At 42.8% G+C, this 24,933-nt stretch overlaps 1 protein-coding gene and 1 long non-coding RNA gene across 11 annotated transcripts in view; one reads left to right on the forward strand and one right to left on the reverse strand.

Moving 5' to 3' along the window:
* SLC4A7 (solute carrier family 4 member 7) overlaps positions 1-3,231 on the reverse strand; it is a 108,147-nt gene extending 104,916 nt beyond the window's left edge. For 4 of the 10 annotated variants that reach the window (XM_034662096.1, XM_034662097.1, XM_034662094.1 and 1 more), the window contains exon 1: positions 2,910-3,230. In XM_034662096.1, coding sequence (XP_034517987.1) covers positions 2,910-2,969 — 60 coding nt within the window. In that variant the 5' untranslated portion in view covers positions 2,970-3,230. Of the gene's footprint in view, positions 1-2,909 lie in introns of all 10 variants that reach the window. The other 6 variants (XM_034662099.1, XM_034662101.1, XM_034662103.1 and 3 more) reach the window with 4 other exon arrangements.
* On the forward strand, positions 2,065-22,107 carry LOC117802643. Its single transcript, XR_004626026.1, has 2 exons — positions 2,065-2,560; positions 21,365-22,107. It is a non-coding gene; the product is annotated as an uncharacterized LOC117802643 (long non-coding RNA).
* The last annotated feature ends 2,826 nt before the right edge of the window (positions 22,108-24,933 follow it).

A 24,933-nucleotide genomic window follows, 5' to 3' on the forward strand; every position in this document is an offset into this window, starting at 1 on the left:
TTCCTGTCTCTCCCTTTATTACAACACCATGGACTGTGATGCAGAGAAAGCAACTAAAGGCAAAAAAAGGTAACCAAGATTCTGATACTATGCCTGGGTACATATTATCTCTAGAGTTATCAATACCTAACCACAGATCCCAAAAAGTATACTTACTTACAGACCCAGCAAAAAACCTTCTACTTGCCAATCACCACTGAACTCATACAAGGTTGTTACTATCTTTTATTTATTGAATGACTACTTTTTTAAAAAGTATTTCTAATGGACTCAGAAAATGTTTCAACTGGCACTCACAAATGGAATTAACAGGAATGCAAATGCTATCACTGTGTTCACTACACATGCCGAAATAAACTCAATGAGGTTAGGACTCTACCTTGTGTGCCCATATCCCCAGCGCCTGGCACCTAGGAGATAACTTAACACCTATAAAATGAATGAAACTGTAAAACAATAAAATTCATGAAACAGCCCAAAAATTTCAGTGGTAACAGAACTGTGTTAATAATGTACTGCTTAGAAGAATAAACACTTGCCAAAACTTGGGAATCTTCTAAACAGTGCTGTTGGAACAGAATATTTAACCTATACCAGAAAATAAGACTGACAGTTCAAGTCAATTCTAAGGGAGGCCTGCAATAAGTTTTTGTAGCAAAGCAAACAAAAGTTGCATTTTTAGAAGATAAATGACCTTCCTCCTATCCCAAAACCATGATCAATGAAAAGAACAGAATTTTAGAAGAAGAAACCTCAGAGCCTAAATTACGGAACAGATGGGCTTGTTTCAGAGCAATATAAACTGCCACCAATTTATTCAAAAATGTTGCATAATCACATACCCAAGATAGCATTTTATGAATATTAATTTTATTCTACTTTTTTGGCTTTGCCAAGTAGTTGCCTGTTAAAGAAGAAATCACTGATGAATATTATAATCTTCCATTTTTATGACTTTTCCAGGGGAAAATTGATAAGAAAAAGTAACTGTCAATGCAAACAGTTCCTCTCTTCCCAGTTAAGTTAGTGTTCTGTACTACTTAAACCAACAGTTTTCCTGTTCTCCCACTCTGTTTTCAGACGGAGTGCTGTGATAGCTTATTATATTGGATTTCCATTACTGAATTGTATATGTTTACTGTAGTCAAGTCTTTATCTTCCCAAAGATTTAGGAGGTATACCCTTCCAAAATGCTCCCCTGCTATGCCATTAAGTGCTTGACAATTCCTTTGTCATTCATTTGAACCGTAAGTTCTATTAGAGCAGAGCTGGTTCTGTCTTGTTGGATGCTACAAAATAGGTTCTAAGTGTTATTACAATGAATGAATGAATCACTGATCTGGAAGGCAATGGCATTACCATGCTTCTTTTGCTAGCTAAGTAGAAAATATTTGATAAGGCATAGTTTCCATCCAGCTTTATGAAAACTAGAATGTTCTTTAACTGCTCTGAATTGAAAATTTGCAAATAATAAATTTAAGGACAACACTGTATTTGATACACATTAACAGAGAAAGTGCAAAAACTAAAATAAATAAATAAAACCTCCAAAACGCAGCTTATTCAAATGTCACACAAAGAATTACTGACGATTCCTTAGAATGAGTTTCCAGTATTCCATTACCATCACTGTGACTTGATCTTCCCCAAAACCACTGCTAAATGACTTTACGTCTGGAGGGAGACTCCGTTTTCCTCCATGTTTTGAGAATTTGTAAGCGAACATACTGAATAATGAATGACTACTCTTCAGGGCCTTACAATATTCTTTAAAAAGATTGGCCGGGGGGGTGGGGAGGGAGCGGGTTAAAGAAAACTCCTGAATTCAAACACACGAAAAGCAATTTTCCTGTTAGTTGTGAAAGACTGGAAAATTTTCACTGCAACCATCCCTCCTTTGCTGGTCACAGAGGAAGAATTGGAAGTCGGAAAATTTCTAACACTTCCATGCCCTTTGAGTCAGTAACTACGAAGGGAGAAGAGATTCACAACTGTGGGGACACATGTATTCTACATGAAAGCAGGAAGTCAGTTTCTCTAGCATGGGCCGCCAGTCCAGCATCCTAAAACGGGAACGCTGGCCTTCTAAAAGCCCACCCCCACTCTCCTCGAATCCTGAACCCAAAGCCACCGGGATACGGGATTTTGCTAGGCTGATCAAAGAAGGAGCAGCTCAGAGGGCTCAAGACACTTTCCTCTTTCTACTCGGCCTGCGGCAGGAGGATACTCCCCTGGTTCTCGCCAAAAGAGGAGGAGGCGGACCAGACAGAGTCAGCAGCGAAAAGCAGCCTTGGCCGCGAAGGCAGCTCGTCCACGCGGCCAGAGAACTCACCGAACAAAGCACACCGCGCGGACCTGGTTAGGGAGACGCGAAAGAAGGGAAAAGATTCACCCCAACTCTTCACCACTGCCTGAAGCTAGAAACAGGTGGAGCCGCTCTTAGAAGGGGGAAAAAAAAAATGGGTTTTCGAGGGGCTAATCTGAACTCCAGCGCCAAGACAACCGGAACCAAGACCCCGACCGGGGAGCACACCCGGGAAAAAGGCAGGCGAGCAGTGAGGTGAGAAAGGAAGAGGTGGTCGGGGTCAAGGGCGGACGGATGGCCCCGCGGGGGTGCCGGAGTCTCGCCGGAGCCACGCCGAGGATGCGGGTGGCGAGGATGCCCGCGGCGCGCTGCCGGCTGCCCCCACTCGGGCCTCCTGGGCGCCGCCGCCGCCGCCCCCTCGCACCCGCGCCCTGGGCGGCCACACAAAGGGGATGGAGGCGCGCCGGCTGCGGGGCGGCGGAGGGGCTCCGGGCCCGGGACGAAGTGGCCGGACCCCGACGCCCGCCGCGCCCCCGCCTTTGTCTGCCTCGTTCCGCGCCCCCCCACTCCCGCCGAGGAGCCCCGCCGCCCGCGGCGCCCTCACCCTGCTCGTTACCCGGGTGAGTAGCGGTCTCATCTGCTCGCCGGCCCCATCCGCCTCCATGGCCCGCCGGCCAGCTCGCGGCGGCCGCTACGGATCTGCCCCTCGCGGTCCGCCCGCCGCCGCCGCAGCCGAGACCCCGGCACGCGAGGGGAAACGAACGTTCGTCCGGGAGCGAGGCGCGCGCGTGGAGAGAGCTGTGCGCGGGAGACGCGGGGCGGCGTGTGCGCGCGGCGGCCGCTGGGTTGGCTCTCGCAGGGGGAGCGAGGCCGCGGCGTGGAACGTGGAGCGAGAACTGAGAGAGCGGGAGGTCTAGGCGGGGGAGGAGGAGTAAGCCGCGTAGGGCCCGGGGGCGGGGCCGCAGGCCGTGACGCGCGCGGCGCCCGGGTGCCGCCCCAACACGCCCCCTCCCCGCCTCCCTGGTCACGCCCCCTGCCAGTTTGGCACCGCCAGCCTGCTCCGCGCGCCCGCCGGCCCTGACGGGAGGCCACCCGGACACGAGGGAGGGAGGGAAGCGGGACGGGCATTTGTCCCAGCCAATCGGCGGCTCACAGATCCCCCATGCACCACCCCCGCCACCTCCTCAGGAGGCTCCGCCCTTCTTTGTAAAATCTTAACTGAAACAGAGCGTCTAACTCGTTTCTCGGGTGGGAGGTTCTCTCGAAGTTAAAGTTTCGAAGTGTGGTGGGGTTTACCTCCGCCCCTACCTCCTAACCACGTTCTTTAGAGTAGAGTAGAGTTCCACCCTTATCAAGGACGCTCACGGGAACCCCAAAGGAACTAACGGGTCTTCATGACTCCTCCAAGTTTTTTTTCCCCTCTCAGATCAGTAAGTGTGAACCCCAACTCGGGGCCTCTGAAAGAAGGAGTCCTCCTGGCCAGGTATCCTCGTGTGCTTGTCCCTTTGACCCGCCACCACGGCGGCTCCCATACTCTTGAGTCCACCCTCAAATATCCACACCTGGAGGGCAGCTCTCAAATACCTACAGCTCTAACTAGGAGCGGTGATGGGATCTGCCACACAGGGTCATGGAAGGGTTAAGTGACTTCCTATCCGCAAACGTACCTGACCCATAGCATGCTTATTATGGGCATTATTGTTAGCAGGCTTATCATGCATATTTTAGAAGATAGCAAAGTTAGCTGATAAGAGCTACATGCTTTGGAGGGAAACTTTATGTTACAGAGGGTCCGGAGCACATGTCCTATCCATCTCCAATAGGATATTAGTAAAGCACTTTCTCAGAAAATTAAGGATGCTGCAAGACTCTTTCCTGGTTTGGGTCCTAGTCCCCTTTTGTTCTCAACTTCCCAGAGAGTTACTTTGAGGCTAGCACACACTATTCACTTACTTGTATAAGAGCAGATGTGCTTTTAATAATAGCTACCATTTAAAGAGGCCTGCAATTAGAGACTGTGATGTTTTGCAAACATGCTTCATCTCTAATCTTCACAAGACTACAAAATATGTTTATTATCCCCACTTTACTGGTGAGGAAGCTGAGGCTCATAGAGATAACTGGCTTTAGGTCCTAGTTAGTATACCTGCTCTTTCTATCGCACCATTCCAATGCCCCATTAAAGATAAACAACAATTAGAAAAAGGGAAGAAAAGATGAAACAAGAATGAAAAGGAAAGAATATGGAGAAAGAGGGGAAGGAATTTTTTTAAAAAGCACCTTGTAAAGTGGTTGAAGGCATTCATCACTTGGACCCTTACCATCACTCTCTAAGGTGAATATGATTTAGTTCCGGACTCTCTTACAATGTAGCCATATAACTGTAATTAATGCATACAGAACACCCTCTATCCCCTTTCTCTGCCTTATTTTTCTGTACAGCACTTACCCTCTTATAACATTTTATATATGTTATGCTTTATTACTTTTATTGTCTCTACACATATATAGCATAGTGATATATGCTCCATGTATGTTGCATTCAAGCAGTGATTTGGCTGGGGGGGGGGGTCTGCTTTGTTTGCTGTTAAATTCCTAGTGCACCCGGAAGAGTCCTTGGCCCTTGTAAGCTCTACTTGGGTTAATTGAATGAAGTGGGGCACAAGGGGACATCCTTTAAGACCTAAGGGTATCCTGGGTGACAGCTGAGGATGTGGCCAAAAGTAGTAACAGGAACAAAGTAGTAGCCAAGACCCTTGGAGCCAGAGTTGAAAGAGCTAAGTAGTCAACTTCAATTCATGCATCAGGAGGGGCTCCTGGATGGCTTAGTCGATTAAGCCACTGACTTTTGATTTCAACTCAGGTCATGATCTCAGGGTTGTGTGATCAGGCCCCACTCAGCTCTGTGCTGAGTGTGAGTCTACCTGGGATTCTCTCTCTCTCCCTCTCCCTGTGCCCCTCCCCCCTCTCAATACATAAAATCTTAAAAAAAAAAAAATACACACACACACACATATACACACTCAGGAGACCATGCTAGAAAAATGAGTTTCTCTTCACCCATCTTGCAAAAGAAAAAAATAAGCCCTTAGTTTATTTAATCCACAATTATTTTTTGAGTGACTTCTGTGCTGCCATGCACTTTTTCTACTCCTCACTTGATCCCAGCTACTAAAAAAAAATGTAGTAAAGATCTGAATTATAGAATTTATTACTCTCAATTGCCCACTTAATTCTGGCTTAGCCAGAGTTCATCCTGAGGTGATGTTGTAGTGAGTAAAGAAGATAATGTGTTAAAATCACTTTCATCAAATGTAAATGACTATGAAATGTTCCAAGGTGCTGAGAGGCAAATTACTATCTTAAGTATTTTAAATATTCATTCAAAATGTAGCACAGGGAAACAACTGCTAAACAAAGGTGAATGTGAACCTAAATTCATCACTAACAATGAATTTGTAGCACCTAAAATTAATGACATTTAGCTGTAGCCCAAGACACTTCCTGGATTTCTCGAACAGTAGGTAATACTAGCAGTGACCTGGATACAACCTCTTGGCAAGATCTTCATCCTGAAGAACAAATAATCTTCCCCCAACAGTTCTGTAAGAAGCAAGGGCGTGTTTTGTAAAGACAAATAGCAGCTCCTTTAAAGATTTTATTTTTTTATTTATTTGAAGAGATAGAGACAGGCAGCGAGAGAGGGAACACAAGCAGGGGGAGTGGGAGAGGAAGAAGCAGGCTCATAGCGGAGGAGCCTTGATGTGGGGCTCGATCCCATAACTCCGGGATCACGCCCTGAGCCGAAGGCAGACACTTAAGGACTGCGCTACCCAGGCGCCCCAAGACAAAGAGCAGCTTCTATGTCATTCTGAAAAGCATGGAACCAACCTTAAGCAGAAGATCATTTAACAATTATGAATTTCTTCATTGCCTCTTCTGGTCAAAGCTGAAATTTAAATGCTCCCAATCATCCAGTCCCATAAGGAAAACTAAACTCCTTGGAATAGTGTTTACAAGAGTACCAGGGCAGTCGCAATGGGAGGAAGACAAAAGGAAGATGATTGAAAAAAAAAATGTAGCTCTTTTGATAAATTTAAAAAACAAAGCAGAACAAAAAAAAAACAAAAAACCAAAAAAACCAGACCTGTTCCCTGATTTCATGGAGTTCAAGGCGGAAGACGTCGATAAACAGACAAATGCCAGCAATGCAATGTGTGCGGTTCTAGTACAGTCTTGGGAACTCAATGAAAAAGAACGGAATGCCGTTTGCTAGAGGAGAAAGGGAATGAGGGCTACCAGCTCTGGGAAAAGGACAAAAGTGAAGGTGTTTGGAAAAGTTACAGAGAAATACAATAGATTTAAACTGAGTTATGAATGATAATGGTATTACTTGATCAAATTGCTGGGGGAGGGGAGAAAAGAGGTAACATTACAAGCAGAGGTAACAGCAAGTAACCAAGTGCACTGGAAAAAAAAATCAGAAACAGAATCATAAATACAAAGAACAAACTGCTAGGAGCCAGAGGGGATGGGAGAGACAGGTGAAGGGGATTAAGAGGTACGAACTTCCAGTTATAAAATAAATAAGTCATGGGGATGAAAAGTACAGCATAGGGAATATAGTCAATAAGATTATAATAATATGGTCTGTTAAAAAGACAAAATTCAACAGAGTAAATTTGAAGATTTAATTGGCCTTGTTAAAGGATTCATGCATCTGGCAGCATCCCATCTAGCAAGCAGAGGGGAGGTCTGAGGAGTTGTACAAAATGGAAGGTTTTTATAGGAAGGAGAGTGGGAAGAAAGTTATAAGCAATAAAAAAGAAAGGATTGTTTTGGGCAAGATCATCTTCCCTTCCGGGGAATGGCAGAGGGTCTTATGAGGACTACCTCATCTTCCTGCAAGGAATAGAAGAGGGTCCATGTGACAGATTACCTCAGTAACTAACACTGCTCAGAAAATTCCTGACTGACCAGTTAAAACTACATTTCTGGGGGATATTGAAACTGCAGTTGGGGGATGCCCAGGTGGCTCAGTTGGTTAAACATCTGCCTTCGGCTCAGGTCATGATCCCAGGGTCCTGGGATGGAGTCCCGCATGGAGCTCCTTGCTCAGTGGGAGTCTGCTTCTCCCTCTGCCTGCTGCTCCCCCTGCTTGTGCTCTCTGTCTCTCTGACAAATAAATAAATAAATAATCTGAAAGGAAAAAAAAAGAAAGAGAGAGGGAGGGAGGGAAGGAGGGAGGGAGAAAGACACTGCAATTGGGTTTGGTGACTTGGCCTGTTTAGTTACTTGGCCTGGCCCAAGTGATACCATTTTGGGCCTGTGGTTTTCTTTTTAACAGGTGACAAAAGGTAACTACACTTAATCGTAGCAAGCATTGTAATTGTCAACTCACTATGTTGTACACTTGAAACTAATGTAATATTGTATGTCAACTATACTTCCATAATAAATTTTTTTTTAAAGATCAAGGTTATTGATCTGAAGAAACAAGGTAGCCCAGTGGTGTTGCATCCCTCCCCAACCAGGCAAACTTCCTGGGGCAGGTTGCCTTTGTGCTTGTTCTTATGTTTTTGGGCAAGACTTCACCTTGCCAGCCTCCTTTTTTGAAACTGTAAATTGGAGATAATCGTGGTAGTATCCTCATGGGTTTGCAATGTCAAAGATTAATTGAGAACATTTAGCACAACACCTAACGTATAAGACAATGAAAATACCATTTGTTACCATAATGATGGATACATGCCATTATACATTTGTCTAAACCTAAGGAATGTACACCACCAGGAGTAAACCCTAATGTAATCTATGGGCTTTGTGTGATTATGATGTGTCAATGTAGGTTCATCAGTTGTAACAAATGTATCACTGTGGTGGGCACTGTTGATAATAGGGGAGGCTGTGCTGGTGTGGTGGCAGGGGATATGGGGAAAATCTCTGTACCTTCCCCTCAATTTTGCTCTGAACCTAAAACTGCTTTAAAAAAAAAAATAGTCTTGGGGCGCCTGGGTGGCACAGCAGTTAAGCATCTGCCTTTGGCTCAGGGCGTGATCCCGGCGTTATGGGATCGAGCCCCACATCAGGCTCCTCTGCTATAAGCCTACTTCTTCCTCTCCCACTCCCCCTGCTTGTGTTCCCTCTCTCGCTGGCTGTCTCTGTCTCTGTCAAATAAATAAATAAAATCTTTTAAAAAAAAATAGTCTTTAAAAAAAAAAGCCTAAAGAACAAAGCTTAAGTTAGTGCCACAGGAAACAAATAAAAGCATTTTAATCTGCTTTCACTAATAAAAATAGTGGGTAAAGTATATGTTTAGGTATGTTCATTGATATATTTTTGGTAGGAAAAACTGGCAAAAATATGTCAATAAAGGGGATTGGTTAAATATATTTGGTACTCCAAATGATGAAATACAATTTAGCACAAAAGAACGAGTTACATAAGTGTGCCAATAAAAGGATTTCAAGATATATTGTTAATACCAAGTTACAAAAACCAAAAAGTGAAGTGAGTAAGCAGGTATACTATGATGCTTTTTGTAAGAAAAAAACCCCAATTATATAGTTATATCAATATCTCTATCTATTTCCTTCTGGAAACACATGCAAAATTATTTGTCTATTTCTGAATTAAGCACATATGCCGAAGAAACTACGATTATTGTACAAATTATGTCAAAGACTGTAAGCACTGTCATGATCAAATAACACAGCAAGTTAGGAAGGGCCCTGGAACTGAATTCTAGACCGACTAACACTCAGCTCATTGTTTCTTTAACAATGCTGATTTTTTCCAAGTCAGTTCAAAGTCATTGGTCACCATCTAGTTTGCTCAGGCATTAGGTGAAATACTGTAATCTACCATTGAGTAACAGATGGCAAGTGAGTACAGAATAGTGTACATAGTGTACATGGGCACTTTGAGATGTGCCAGCAAACTTCTTTTAAAGATTGTTACACACTTTGATTTAGGCAGTGTTCTTTAAAAGTCAGAGTCCATTTTGGTAACACCTAGGTACACCTGGGTGTGGCTTATGTTCTGGTTGCTTTCCAAGGACCATTCCTCTTTGGACTTGGGCTAGGAAAGCACTGAATGATCCTTGCTCATTTTTTTTTCTTCTCAGCACCACTCTTTAGATATGGTTAAATTTCAGTAAACACATACCCCTTTTATGAAAATGATCTCATCAAGAAGGTGAGACCACAATGAATTTTAGAAAAGAACTCATCTGAACCAAAGGAGAAATCTAAAATCCTAAGGTCCCATCTTGAGAAACAAAGGTTTAAAAGACTTTTAGGGAGGCAGAGATGGAATCAAATTTCTTAAAAGGTTACCATGCATTAGTGGGTTTGGGTTTGTTTTCTATTTTTAAAGGATTTTATTTTTAGGGACGCCTGGGTGGCCCAGTTGGTTAAGTGTCTGCCTTCAGCTCAGGTTATGATCCCAGGGTCCTGGGAACCATTCCCCCATCAGGCTAGTTGCTCATCTGGGAGCCTGCTTCTCCCTCTGCCTGCCGCTCCCCCTGCTTGTGCTCACTCTCTGTCTCTCTCTGACAAATAAAATCTTTAAAAAAAATAAATAAACAAAGACTTTATTTTTAAGTAATCTCTACACTCAGCGTGGGGCTCAAACCTACAACCCCGAGATCAAGAGTTGCACGCTCCACTGACTGAGCCACCAGGCGCTCCGTAACACGCACTAATGTTAAAATAAGCACTTGGGTTGCTTTAGATCACCTTGAAATATTCATAATCACCCTATTTTATGATCATCTAAGACTGACAGGAAAGAAAGAGACTTAAGTTCTGCATGACACTGCACATGTCACTTAACGCCTCTGGACTTCGCTTCCTGACCTGTAAAATGGGAATAACTGAGGCCACAATCCTTTATCCTCAGTTGCAAACTCCATAAATCTCTGAAAAACTAAAGGATTTTCATAACTCATTTGACTGCAAAAACCTCATCTACACGGACATGAAGCTGTTTATAGTCTTTCTCTCCTTATCGTGAATATCCATTTGTCTCATTACCCAAATAATGTGTCTGATAACAGAATGATGCCCCAGACCCTACTTAAGCGTGCTTCACAATTGCGCACACAATTGGCATTATGTCATTTGTCTAAATTCTGAAAAATTCTGAATTCTAAAATATCTAGCCCAAGGGTTTCCAATAAAGGACTGCACACCCATAATACTTGTTCCGTTTATTTAAAGGTGTGGCAAAGGCCAAATAAGGCAATAGATAATAAAATACTTGACAGAGCAAGTGCTGTATCTATTTTAACTATAGGGAGCCCTGGCGATCCTACTTTCTATAACGTCTTCAGTACAGATGATCTCTCCTCCTGCGTGAGAAGCAGCTTTGAGCTTCTGCCTGTCTTACAGCTTCTCCTGTCCCACAGTCCTGTGGTCCCTCTCCTTAAAGATCTCTCTTAAAAACAGCTCTCTATGATTAGGGGTTCGATTCCCACCCAGGACCTGTCTGGATAGCTCTTGTAGTTCTGTAGCTTTGCTTGGCGAACCTCGGCCTGCTAACGAACTGCCAAAAGAGAGTGGAGAGAAATCAGATCAAGTGGAAACTTAAGTCCTCGGGTTGCTTCCGAATGCTCTCTAGACCTCCTGGGGACTTCTGTGATCTTTACTGCTTGAAGCCAGAAGCCAATATATGGTAACTTGTGCCTGTATGTGAAAGAGTACACCTACTTCTCTCTCTCTCTCCCTCTCACACTCATGCGTGCACAACATAAGCCCTAATCTTACAAATTATGGTCCTAGTCAAATAAATTATGGTTCTTTTCTTACACAAACTGATTCGTTTGGTGGAAATAGCCAGTTCATCACATGTCACTGGGCACAAGAACCCACATGACAACCCCACTTAAATAAATATAATTGTGTCCTTGTAACCTGGGGTCATCGAGGACTGAGAAGTGGTAAGCTTTCCTTTTACTTGTTTTTCATAGCTGCGGTCCATTGAGACATTAGACACAGTTGAAAGCTGAGAATGGGGAGGGAAAGATGAGAAAGATATTTTACAAAGTATGAAGCTGCAAGCACCAGCATTTTCCCTTTTCCTAAAGATAGTTAACCAGAAAAAGCACCAAGAATTTGGAAATGTTTCTACTGAAGGACTGAGAATATATCCCCTGCAAATACTAGCATTATCATTTACCAGTGACTTCCTAGCTGTATCTCCTCTTTTTTTTTTTTTAAGATTTTATTTATTTATTCGACAGAGATAGAGACAGCCAGCGAGAGAGGGAACACAGGCAGGGGGAGTGGGAGAGGAAGAAGCAGGCTCCTAGCAGAGGAGCCTGATGTGGGGCTCGATCCCAGAATGCCGGGATCACACCCTGAGCTGAAGGCAGATGCTTAACCGCTGTGCCACCCAGGCGCCCCGTATCTCCTCTTTAAATGACAATTTACAGTACTGTTTATAATATGAATAGAGATCCAGGCCACAGTTCCATTCCTAGGCTGCCCTTTGTATATGAAGATGGCATGACTTCTCATCAGTAACATACATTCTCTAAGACTTTGGTACAATAGCTGATGTAGGTTGATATGGCTCTTTCCGCACCCTACCTATGATGTTCATTTGTGAAACTAGGTGGTCAGAATTAAGAATACAAGTCCGGGGGGGCGCCTGGATGGCTCAGTCGTTAAGCATCTGCCTTCGGCTCAGAGCGTGATTCCGGTGTTCTGAGATCAAGCCCTGCATCAGGTTTCTCCGCTGGGAGCCTGCTTCTTCCTCTCCTACTCCCCCTGCTTGTGTTCCTTCTCTCACTGGCTGTCTCTCTCTCTGTCAAATAAATAAATAAAATCTAAAAAAAAAAAAAAAGGAATACAAGTCTGGGATCACTGCACACAGGGAGGCTAATTGGTGTATCCATAAATCACATCCATTTCCTGGTGCTTATTGGTCCCAGTGGATCCATCTAGTCAAGGGTAATTTCTAGCGTCTCCCTCTAAAGACACCCTCTGGGCCTAAATTGGTACAATCTTCCTGAAAAGCAATTTGGCAACAATCTCAAAAAATGGCATGTCCTTCAACCCAGTAATATCATAACAAGGAATGTCTTAAAAGATGAGTCATAGATACGGACATATATTTATGTATATACAATGGGGTTTATGCCAGTGTTATGTTATGAAATGTATGTATGAAAGTGAAAAATTAAAAAACACCTAAAATTGAAGGAATAAGAAAGCATTAAATAAATAAATGTTTGCATATCTTCACGATGGAATATAATGTACTCATCAAGACATTCTAAATTTTAATGGAAAGACACTCACTGTATCTAGTTTTGTTAAAAGACCTATATACAGAGTTGACATAAAGTATAATCCTAATTATAATTACCAATCAATGAATGATCAATTGAAAGTAATATATTAAAAATTAACAATAAAATGATTAAAAGGAAAGAGATGAAAATGCTGACAGTGGATAGAAATACAGGTGATTTTTATTTATTTATTTATTTTAAAGATTTATTTATTTATTTGAGAGAGAGCACGTGTCCACATACACGCACATGGCGGGGGGCTGGGAAGAACAGAGGGATAGGGAAAGAATCTCAAGCAGACTCCCCGCAGAATGGGGAGCCCCATGCAGGGCTCCATCTCATGACCCTGAGACCACTACCTGAGCTGAAATCAAGAGTGGGATGCTCAAAGAACTGAGCCACCCAGGCGCCCCAGGAATACAGGTGATTTTTAATTTTTTTTTTTTAGGTTTCTACAAATTTCTACAATGAATAAATTATTTTTATACTAAGAAAAGAAAGCTGTAACATTATTTTTAAGACAAAATAGTCTACAGTACTAATGGGAAATTTTACAATGGTTTGTAATAAGAATATCTGAAAGTTAAATGCCACTTTAAACAAGCCAAGCACAGTAGTAGTAACTAAAACTCAATAGTGTGACTACAGTATAAGAATATTCATAACTTGTTATGAGGGATCACTTCTCTCATTGAGGCCAAGTCAAAAGCTCAATGGGTTGGGGCACCTGGGTGGCTCAGTAGGTGAAGCATATGCCTTCGGCTCAGGTCACGATCTCAGGGTCCTAGGATGGAGCCCCACGTTGGGCTCCCTGCTCAGCAGGGAGTCTGCTTCTCCCTCTCCCTTTGACCCTCCCCCTGCTCGTGCTCTCTCTCTCTCAAATAAATAAAATCTTAAAAGAAAAAAAACTCAATGCATTAAAGTAAAGCCTTCCATGAAGTCTGTAGAGTATACTGTGGGGTTCCAAAAAGAGAAGAATGTTGGGGCTCCTGGGTGGCTTAGTTGTTAAGCATCTCCCATCAGCTCAGGGCATGATCCCGGTGTTCTGGGATCAAGCCCCGCATCAGGCTCCTCCGCTGGGAGCCTGCTTCTTCCTTTCCCACTCCCCCTGCTTGTGTTCCCTCTCTCGCTGGCTGTCTCTCTCTTTGTCAAATAAATAAATAAAATCTTTTAAAAAAAAAAAAGAGAAGAATGTTAAGTTTTTAGAGTAAATATTCTCAATGGTATCTTTTCTGGATAAGAAAAAATATATATTTTTACAAAGAGATAGAAAACAAAGGAGTTTCAGAAAGTCTCACATCCAGGAAACTAAACCCAAGTCAGTAGAGCACCCATTGCCTAGCAACCTAATGAGGGTTTTTCATAAAGGTGGCATTTAAGTCCATAGGTCGTCAGCATCAGCAAACACAAATTTGAAATGGAAGCTTTCTGCCAATTATTACAACAAATCTTCGAAGACCTGTCAAATTATCCTTTTTTAGAAGGAAAGCTTCTAAGATTACTGCCTGGTTGGAAACTAGGGTTTCTGTCATTTTTTTAAATTCTCTTAGACCAGGGTTTCCCAAATTTGCTTGTTTCTAAGTATCACCTGGGGTACTTGTGTAATATGTGGATTTCCCTAGAGATTCAGCAGGTCCAGGTTGGGCCAAGTACTCCCTAACTTTACAATGGGCCCTAGATGATTCTTCTGGGCAGCAAATTTGAGAAATATTACTATAAACTTTCATTCCTCTTCTAGCATTTCTTGCTCGTTCTAATAACATGCTATCCTTACCTGTAAGCTGACTTGTTTAATGTCTGCAACCATCACCAAACAGTAAATTCCATGAGAGCAGAGATGATGTGCATTCATCCCTGTACCTTCAAGGTTGGTATCTGGCACACATCATTAGGAACTGAGTAGATATTTCTTGAATCAATCAATCAATCAATCAAAATTTCTTTCATTGTAGCAAATAAGAGCCCAATTTAAGTCTGGATAGTCCTTAGGATTGTAGGAAAAGCCCTGTCCCTGGAAAGCACAAGGTAAGTCTAGAATGTATGATACTCTGGCAGGGGCCTTTTGTTACCTTAAGGAGCGTCCACGCAAAACTAGAAGAATATTGCGACACAGGACATGCTGACTGCCAGGCACATTAAGATAACAAATTCATAAAGAAAATAAATATCCTCTCCACATCTCCCTATATATCCAGATAATATCTCTTACTTAGGCAAGGATATTGCATGCTGATCTGATATAGAAAAAAAAAAAACAATAACGACAACAACACAAGACTTAACTCCCTGGGTCCTTTGAGGTCACTCCAGGGAGAGGTGATTGCCAAGCAGGTCAGGGGTCCCACTTTCTCCTAATATTCAGGTTGCCAATTACTATAAGGGTAAAGAATGTTATAGAAATCTGGGGTCCGCAAACTCTCCCCTCAAAAAAACTTTCTCTAGTTTTTAAAAGATTAAATTCCAGATGGCTCCTGAATATTAACTGGATGAAATATGGCACCTGGGTAGATACAGAGAGGATACAATAGGCCTACTGTGGCAGCACAGTAAACCTTTGCATACCCAGGCATTGAATGAGGGTTTCTAAAATGCTCACTGAATCAATCTGTCAGGACAAAACTAATTCTGGTGAGTGAAATAAGTTTTCTAGCTGTAGTCTATCTTCTCCACAACCTCCACCAGCCCCAGCTACACTTCATGGAGATGCCCCCGACCCTGCCCTCACTTTGGGCCATCCTATCTATAGAAGCCTATTATCCACTGTGACCTGGGCTTTAGATGTCTGAGGTCACTGGGGCTCCGTTCTTGACTCTTGGCTAAGACTTCACCAGCCATTCACACTCAAACCCACCCAAAAGGCCCCAATGAGGAAGAGCAAATTAATTGCCCATGGGCCAGATCTAACCAGCCACCTGTTTTTGTAATTAAAGTTTTATTGGAAGACAGTCAAGCCCATTCATTTATGCATGGTCTAAGGCTGAGTTTGGCATCACAACAGACTGGAGCAGTTATGACGGAGATCATCTAACCCACAAAGCCTTAAATATCTACTGTCTGGCCCATTAGAGGAAAAGTTTGCCTATTCCTGGCCTACATGCATAGAGCCAGATAATAATTATTGTAATAAAAATCTTAATGTGGCATTTACCATATGCAAGTAGTATTCTAAGGTCTTTGCGTATATTAATTTATTTAGACCTCATTACAAAGAGCACAAAAAGGTTAAGATAACACAGCTAATAAGGGCCAGCCTACATCAGAAAGGTATTATAAAATAAATAGGTTATCACTGGGTTCTAAAACTGATGAACAAAATCCTAATTTGGAGGCTCGAATAGAACAGTAAACAATTCATGGTAAAGGTTACAAGAACAATGTGATCATAGAAGCAGGTTATTACTAATACCCACATTCAGATCGCTTGCAAATCCCTTTTGCATATGAAATTAGGTGAAAAAGTATGTTTAAGAAAATCAAAAAAACAGAAGTTACCAAAACAATGCTTTCTTTTTTAAAAAAGCATTTCTTCCAGAGCTCTCCATTCCCCCCCCCGAGCTTCTACATTTAAATCGTAATTTCTGCTTCAAGATAGTCACCCTGGGATACTCGTCATTTATCAAAAGTAATTCAAAATAGTCTTGAAATTTATATTTGGAAATTATCTTCAGAATTAGTTTACTCACATAAGAAACCCAATGTTTTTCATTTATGGTTCCATAGTTATAAAGTTTAGTCCCAAGTGATCTTATGGTTACTATTCAGTTTTATGGTCCACTTAATTCACCAGATGTGGCCCCTAGTGACTCTTGCCTTCTTTAGAAAAGTAAATTCACTGCAAAGCAGTTCTAAGGATAAAGATTTTCCACAACCTTATCTAAACAGTTCACAGCTATATACCAGACCTGGCACAAAGTAACTGTTCAAAAATCATTGTTGAACAAATGAATGAGTTTCTCAAAGAGAAGTTACTAAAATGTTTTAGGAAATGACAACCCTATTGGAAAATCTCTCTGGGTAATTGCTTGGAAAAAAAAACAAAAACAAAACATGCATTTGGTTCATCAAATTTCTTTGATTCAGTTATTCAACAAATATTCACTGAGAGCCAGGAGTGGCTATATAATCATCTGTGAGACCCAGTGCAAAATGAAATGCGAAATCCCTTGTTCAAAGAGCAGGAAACAAAAGTGCTTTCCTTTTCTCTATGGCCTCCTTCTCAACCTGTCATTGTGTTTTTTATTTGCTACTCAGCGTTGTGTTCCTTTGGACGAGTGAGGACTCACGGAGAGAGTGCCGAGCCTCACAGGCGGTATGACTGTGCTTGACTCCACATGTGGGCACAAGAATCTAACCAATCCCTCCTGGTTCCTGCACCAAAGCGGGTGTGGTGGAGGGGAATGGGAGAGGAAGGGCAGCGATGGTCACTGGGTGGAGTAGGGAGCATTCCCAGAGAGGTGGGACCAGGGTTCCAAGCCCCTGGTGTATGCTCCATTGTTCCACTGGACTTCACTTAACAAAATGTAAGTCCAAAGACAAATGATTAAAAAGTTCAAGGAACGCCTGGCTGACTCACTCATTGGAGCGTGGGACTCTTGATCTATGGGTTATGGGTTTGAGCCCCACCTTGGGTGTAGAGATTACCTAAAAATAAAATCTTCAGGGATGCCTGGGTGGCTCAGTAGGTTAAGTGTTTGATTCTTGATTTCGGCTCAGGTCATGATGTCACGGTTGTGAGATTGAGCCCCCCCTCCACCACCCATGGGCTCCGAGCTGGGTGTGGAGCCTACTTAAGATTCTCTCTCCCTCTCCCTCTGCCCCTCTCTCCCTCAAGCGCCTGCCCACGTGTGAGCCCTCTTTCTCTAAAATAAAATAAAATAAAATAAAAATCTTAGAAAAAAGAGTTCAAGACAGTAACTGACAAGTATTAAAACCGAAACTCCTTCCCAAGTGCTCATGAAGCTGGCCCTATTAAGAACCCACTGTGTGCTGGGCAGTGAATGTATGGCATTAACAAGACAAAGACTGCCTGTCCCATGGACCTTTCTGTCAAACAGAGAGAATAGACAAGGAAAGAGGAAATTACCCTGCAGTGTCTAAGAGCATCGATGTGAGTACTGGTAGCTTCAGAGACTGCCAAGTGAGACCTAACATATAGGAAGAATGAAACCAGGGGTGGAAGGCAGACAGAGGAAATAGCACTTGAAGAACTAGGGGTGGAGAGCATGAACCAGGCATTCCAGAACCTAATGAGGTTGGCTAGAGTGGGAACACACGATTCAGGCTGGGGAGTGGGGGCTTTCTGAGAACAATGGGGAGCCATTCTGGAGGATTAAGACAGAGAGGGACTTGATCAGAGATGTGTTATGTGAAGTCACTCAAGTTGCCATGGGAAGAAGAAACCGACCACGGGGAAAGAAGAGAAATTCCAAAGGGCAGGAAGTTTGCTAGGGAGAGCAGTCAGGCAGGGACAAAGCAGAAGAAGCAGAGGGCAGTTTGGAGATACACGGGAGGCACTAGATATCCACAGGGGCTCGCACTGGGATGAGAAAGACCTAGAATACAAAGACTGACACGTGCAGAACTTATTTCAATATCCATCTGGCAGCTGGGGACCAAAGGTATCAAACAGAGCAGCAGGCTGAACCTGCATTGAGTGCTCCTCTCTGGGAGGCCTAGACCAGATCAACGGCAGGCTCTCACCACTCAGTGTTCTAGAATTGTGACACAGCACTGAGGCCCGACCCTTGTTCTGGAGCTGAAGATCAGCATTCACTCCACACCCTTCGTTACAAAAGAACTTACTCTGCAAAGCAAATATAGTAACCCTGAGGAAATGTTATCTGAGCAATCCCATGAAGGGGCCAGAGGTAAAATATAAAGACAGATGTTTTGGCTTCTTAAAAAAGCACAGGGTATGTGCCTATGCTTAAGCCTTTGGCCTGTGTGCACCGAATAGCATCATGGGCTGGTAAATGTTGGGAAGATGGTATCGTACAACTTTTTGAGTACATTCAGTGTCTACCATACTTTTGGAGTCTCCAGCTTGACCATCGGGAGCAATATAAGTGATTGATAGCTTCAAAAGTCATTTTGCAACCACCGAGCTGATTTGCTGAGCATTTTGGCCAGGGCTGTAGGAGTACAAGAGATGGTCAGAGGAGCTTGCTGGACTCAGCTCTTAAGATCTCCTTCCTGGGGCGCCTGGGTGGCACAGCGGTTAAGCGTCTGCCTTCGGCTCAGGGCGTGATCCCGGCGTTATGGGGTCGAGCCCCACATCAGGCTCCTCCGCTATGAGCCTGCTTCTTCCTCTCCCACTCCCCCGCTTGTGTTCCCTCTCTCGTTGGCTGTCTCTATCTCTGTCAAATAAATAAATAAAATCTTTAAAAAAAAAAAAAAAGATCTCCTTCCTGACTTTGAGAAGGTTATCATTTGAGTTGGAAAAGCCATAAGAAACCATTGAGGGTAGAATTTTACCAACTGCTGAATAACATAGTATGAAATGGAAGAGGTCTAAGATTTAATGAGAGAAGGGCTATTAGCACCATTAATTTCTCACAGGACATCAGACCACTGTTTCATGTTGGGTTCTAATTAATTGCTTCCATGCCTTCCTCCTCTGTTGAATACCAGTAAGTTCCACAAGGCCTACTCATTTTCGTCTCCCTCTCGGCATTCTGTACATTATACATAAACTACATAAAGATTTGTTAAATGGCTGAATTACGTGACATCTTCCTCTTTGGCAATGTGATCCTAGCTGATTTTTTTTACAGATCCAATGCGGGGGGCTCTTAGTTAAAACATGAGAGGATGCTCAGGGTCAGGATGTTTCTTGTTCTAGTCTTTATTGTGTGTATTGGGAGCCACAGAACAGCTCTTCAGCTCCCTGTGGGAGGAACAAGTAAAGCTGTCCCTGATCACACCACGGTAATCTGAGTCAAGGATATGAAATGAGCCCTTCAGGAAGTGAGCCGATTAAATGTTATTTCCTCAGATATGAGGCTAATAAACAAAATTTAGTTAAAGAATCAAAACACTTTAGTCTTATGTTCCCTAAAGGGGTAGAAACCACTGAGGTCCCGTGATAAAAATAAACGAGGACCATGGGAAATTTTTCTCATTTTCCCCATCCCGCAGTCTTATCCTTTATGCTCTATGCACAATGTGACGTTAAAACCAGAAGAACTTTTTTCTTTCCCCTTTTGTCAGGGGGTAAATACCAGCTGGCGCTTTGTGAGCAGTGAGTAATACACCTGGCACAGGACCAAGGTAACTGCCACCTGAAAACTTTCCACTCCCCTATCATTCTCCAGCTCAGGAGTCTTAGGGTCCAAATGGACAGACGAAGGAAGATGCCTTTGTGGGCTCTCACCCACAGGACGTCTCCCACAGCGTGGGTTGCCTGGTTATGTCAACTCTCACTTTCTCCCCTGTGCCTAGCCCATGCCCAAATGTTTGATCTCAGAATGATTTCTTCTTGTTTCTCAGCACGCATTTGGGTTCTCTCTCCTCTGCCACAGCTTGGCACATCCTCGGAGATGGAAACCAACTTTAATAATCATAACAAGAAAAATATATTTCGGACTGTCAATGTAGCAGAAGCCACAATGACAGGTTTCTGCACATAACCCTCAGGCTTTATCTGTAGACTTGCAACTGTCAGTACCTGCCTCTCTGTCCCCAAGGCGATTTCTTAAGCCCAGGGCACCAAGCAGGCCTCAAGTTCGGGAGAATCAATATGCCCAGGAGCCGCCATAACCCACAACCAATAGCAACTGGTGAGTGATACCCCAGCTTCCTGGTCCCTCATACATTCTAACATGTATGCTTTAAGTTTCACAGTGGGGATGAGCTCCTCACATACCTTTGACTAACTGCATTCGCCATCCCTACATGATACCCCCGCTACCATACTATCATTTCCTGCCACTCCCAAATATATGACTAGCCTGAGTCTTTGTCTTGGGTCAGCTGCCAGGGACACCCAGACCAAGATGGTCAGCACGTGCCTCCCAAAATTCTCAGAATGGATTCCAAAGCCAAATATACATAATTTTCAAATCATCCATAGGATGATGAAAACTTGAAAATCCATAAGTCAGCCAAGACTGAAATTGGCTACACTTAAGTTCCTTCACTCACAGCATCAATATTCCTCAAACCTGCTTCTTCATGCTCTGAAAGCGCTCTTTCGACTGAATGACCTCTGTTGGTAAGTAGCTTAACAGAATGCATTTCCTATCATTTTAATGTGCTTTGAAGGTTATGGTACAAGCCTCTGAATCATGATTCACAGGTGTTTTCCGGAACTATTTCTGTTGTACCAAGTGACCTTAGCCACTTTAATCCCTATATTCAACTGGAATGAGCTGAGTTGTGAAATCACAGTCCGTACCTGGCACAGTAGACATTGTAATTTTTAGACTTACTTAATTATTTTTCACAATTCTTTATTTTCCCTTTTCCCCAAATACTGATTTATTATTTTTCTTCTCTTCCCTTTTTTTTTTAAGTTTTTTTTTTTTAATTTATTCATTTGACAGAGACAGAGACAGCCAGCGAGAGAGGGAACACAAGCAGGGGGAGTGGGAGAGGAAGAAGCAGGCTCCCAGTGGAGGAGCCTGATGTGGGGCTCAATCCCAGAATGCCGGGATCACGCCCTGAGCCGAAGGCAGACGCTTAACGACTGAGCCACCCAGGCGCCCCTCTTCTCTTCCCTTTTTACTCACATCTCTCCCTCCTGTTGTTGTTCTTTTTAGGACAAAAATGTTGCAACTGCAGATAATATGTGCACAGTGGATGCTACGTGCCCAACAGGTCCCTCTTGGATCAAGGAACTCTTTCCTCTGGCTGCGGGAGATTGGCTGCTAATGGCTCACAACTCAGTTCCTCTTCAGGAACTGTCCTGAGCTGGAGGTTATCCACTTCCCTGGGGACAACCAGCATCCAAAAATACTCAGACTGTCTGTCTCAGTGTGGAACAACTCTGAAGAATCATTCCAGCTCCAAAGCTCTGTGTAGGATCAACCGAGGTCTCTCCGCCATTACATTGTGGTTCACCTTCCCCTTTTGCTTTTCCTTCTGCTTTTCTTACTCGTGGCAAATGCTGTTCTCCAGAGCACCCCGTAATGAAACTTCCGTCCAAAAATGTAAGAATCAGAAGTGTCTGTTTCCCAGGAACCTGGCCTCTGACACTTCCAAACGAAATTAGAAGATCAAGAGGGGCTAAAAATGTGTTCATTTTAGTTTACTATCATTCGTGTACTCTGCCTGGTACATATAGGATGGTGTCACAAAAACTTACAAGGTGCAGTATCTATTTGTATATACTACTACCTGAAATGTATAGAGAAATAAAATGCATAGATTTGGTTGAACCATAAAAAACAAATGTAATAGCACCTGACATACGAAAGGAGCTCAACAAATATTTCCTGAATCTTTGACTCAGGTTCCTTACAATAAAGTGATTTACACTTGTCTCATAATTCAGTGCTTCAAAGATTGTGTGTTTTTACTTATAAATAACTGTGTTTTCAATAAAAATGTCCACATTTTGGGGTGCCCGGCTGGTTCAGCTGGTAGAGCATGCAACTTTTTTTTTAATTTTATTTATTTATTTGTGAGAGAGAGAGAGAGAGAGCACAAGCATGGGGAGCAGCAAGCAGAAGGAGAAGCAGGCTTCCCACTGAGCAAGGAGCCCGACGCGGGACTCAATCCCAGGACTCTGGGATCATGACCTGAGCTGAAGGCAGATGCTTAACCGACTGAGCCACCCAGGCATCCCAAGCATTCAACTCTTGATCTTGGGGTTGTGAGTCTGAGCCCCATGTTGGATGTAGAGATTACTTTTTAAATTTTTTTTAAATTAAAAAAAATTTACATTTTATTTATTTATTTTTTAAAAAATTTTATTTAAATTCAATTTAGTTAACACATAGTATATTATTAGTTTCAGGGGGAAATTGGAGATTTGTCAGTTGCATATAACACCCAGTGCTCATTACATCAAGTGCCCTCCTTAACGCCCATCACCCAGTTACCCCATCCCCCTACCCACTGCCCCCCAGTGACCCTCATTTTGTTTCCTACAATTAAGAGTGTTTTATGGTTTGCCTCCCTGTCTGTTTTTATCTTATTTTATTTTTCCTTCCCTTCTTCTTTGTTCATCTGTTTTGTTTCTTCTATTCCACATGAGTGAAATCATATGGTATTTGTCTTTCTCTGACTGACTTATTTCACTTAGCATAATATCCTCTAGTTCCATCCATGTCGTTGCAAATGGCCAGATTTCATTCTTTTTGATGGTTGAGTAATATTCCATTGTGTGTGTGTGTGTGTGTGTGTGTGTGTGTGTGTGTATTATATATATATGATATATATATCATATATATATCACGTCTTCTTTATCCATTCATCTCTCAATGGACATTTGGGCTCTTCTCATAGTTTGGCTATTGTGGACATTGCTGTCATAAACATTGGGGTGCATGTGCCCCTTTGAATCACTATAAAATGTTCACATTTTAATCTATATACAGGTAAATAAAACAATTTGAGATTATTTCTTGGGGCACCTGACTCAGTCAGTAAAGCATGTGACTCTTGATCTTGGGGTTGTAAATTCAAGCCCAATGTTGGGTGTAGAGATTACTTAAAAATAAAATCTTATAAATAAATAAATAAATAAATAAATAAATAAATAATTTAACTGCAGAATAAGGTGGCTCGTGCTACCTGGCCAGCTGGTCATACTATACCTACATCTACTTTATGACAATCGAAAAGGTAGATGGAATGTAAACAATGTTCATTTTGTTGAAAAAGAATTTCAAAACTTAGCATACCTGAACATAATCCATCACTGTCCCTAATGGGCAGCCTTCTTCTCACCACCACTGTGATGGAAATAATTCAGACATCCCGATCACTCCTTAGGCTCTCCTCCGTTAATCACAGCGCAGCACGTTCTCCTCACCCACCCCCCCATGACCCCCATCCTCATTCTTGGAGAATTTATGAAAGTCTTTCCTGGTCACTCTTCCCAAACTCAGTCACATTTGGGGGAGGGGGGCGGTGAGGGACAAGGTTTAGAGAGGAGATTTTGCTACCGATACATTAATTAATTAAAACAAAAAAAATAGGAGGAAGTAAGCCAACGACAAACCAAAAATGAGAAACAGAAGGAAGAAAAGGTAAATGGCTTATGTTTCTGCAATGGTGTTTCCTGTGTGTTTGTTGGAGGCATTATCTGTTGGTGTTGCCTCCTTTAATTGTAGGCCTTCGATTGCTAGCCACTCAAATCCCTTGTTAGCTAGGGTCATGCTAGCAGCTATCATAAATAGACCTCAAAATATATAGTACCCAAGCCTCATAAAAGCTTATTTCTTGCTCACCTAAACTTTCTGGGTGGTGGGTGGCTCTCGAACATGCGGACATGCTCAGGCCCCTTTGTATTGTGTTCTGTTTTAATAGGTAGCTTCCCCCTCACCCAAGGCTTCACCTTCATCAGCGTCCAATCAATAAAGGAAGAAACAGAGCAAGGAGGAGACACATCTATGTTTCCTAAAAGGCTTGGCTCAGCCATGGCATAAATGATTTCCTGCACACATTCTGTAGTTCAGAATTCATGACCACAACAAACTACGAAGAAGCCTGGGAAATATGGTCTAACTACATGCTCAGGAGCGGGGCGGGGGGAGGGGGAACTCGTTTTTGCTGAACAGCTAACATACCCAGACACAGAGCCTTTGTGCAGCTTAAGGAAGATAAGAATATACCAAGCTTCTCAAACCGTGCAGGGGGGATCTTGAAGGTGCCACCTGGCTGACTGCTAGAGCCAGGCAATGGAAGTCCACTTTCTTCAGCTCTCCTTGGTGCCCCAACACTTAATATCTCATAGTAATTCTAATCTTTCAGTAACAGTTGTACCAATACACCAAAGTAGGCCTCACAGTAAAGCACTCTGTCTCTCCAAGACAGGATAGGTGGCCTCTTGGGAATTGGCTGAAGAATTAAGTCTGTCTTTCCCCCTCCCCCTTCCCCTTCTAATGAAGTGGTCACATTGTTTGGGAAGGTTTCTGAGATCATTATCTGCATGCCTCATCATTCTGACACCACTACTCTGGGCACTAGGATTTCAATCACCAAGTCCTATGAAACTTAACCAGTTCGTTTTCTTAACATTTTGTCAACAAACGGAATCAAGTTTTTTCATAAAATTATAGTTACCAAAAAAATCATTTTTTCTCTTGACCCACTATAGGAGAAAACAGTGAATGTTCCATTTCAACATTCAAGCCAGAGATCAGAATTTTATTTGAAGAAG

This window comes from Ailuropoda melanoleuca, chromosome 6, assembly GCF_002007445.2.
Source record: "Ailuropoda melanoleuca isolate Jingjing chromosome 6, ASM200744v2, whole genome shotgun sequence".
Lineage (NCBI taxonomy): Eukaryota > Metazoa > Chordata > Mammalia > Carnivora > Ursidae > Ailuropoda > Ailuropoda melanoleuca.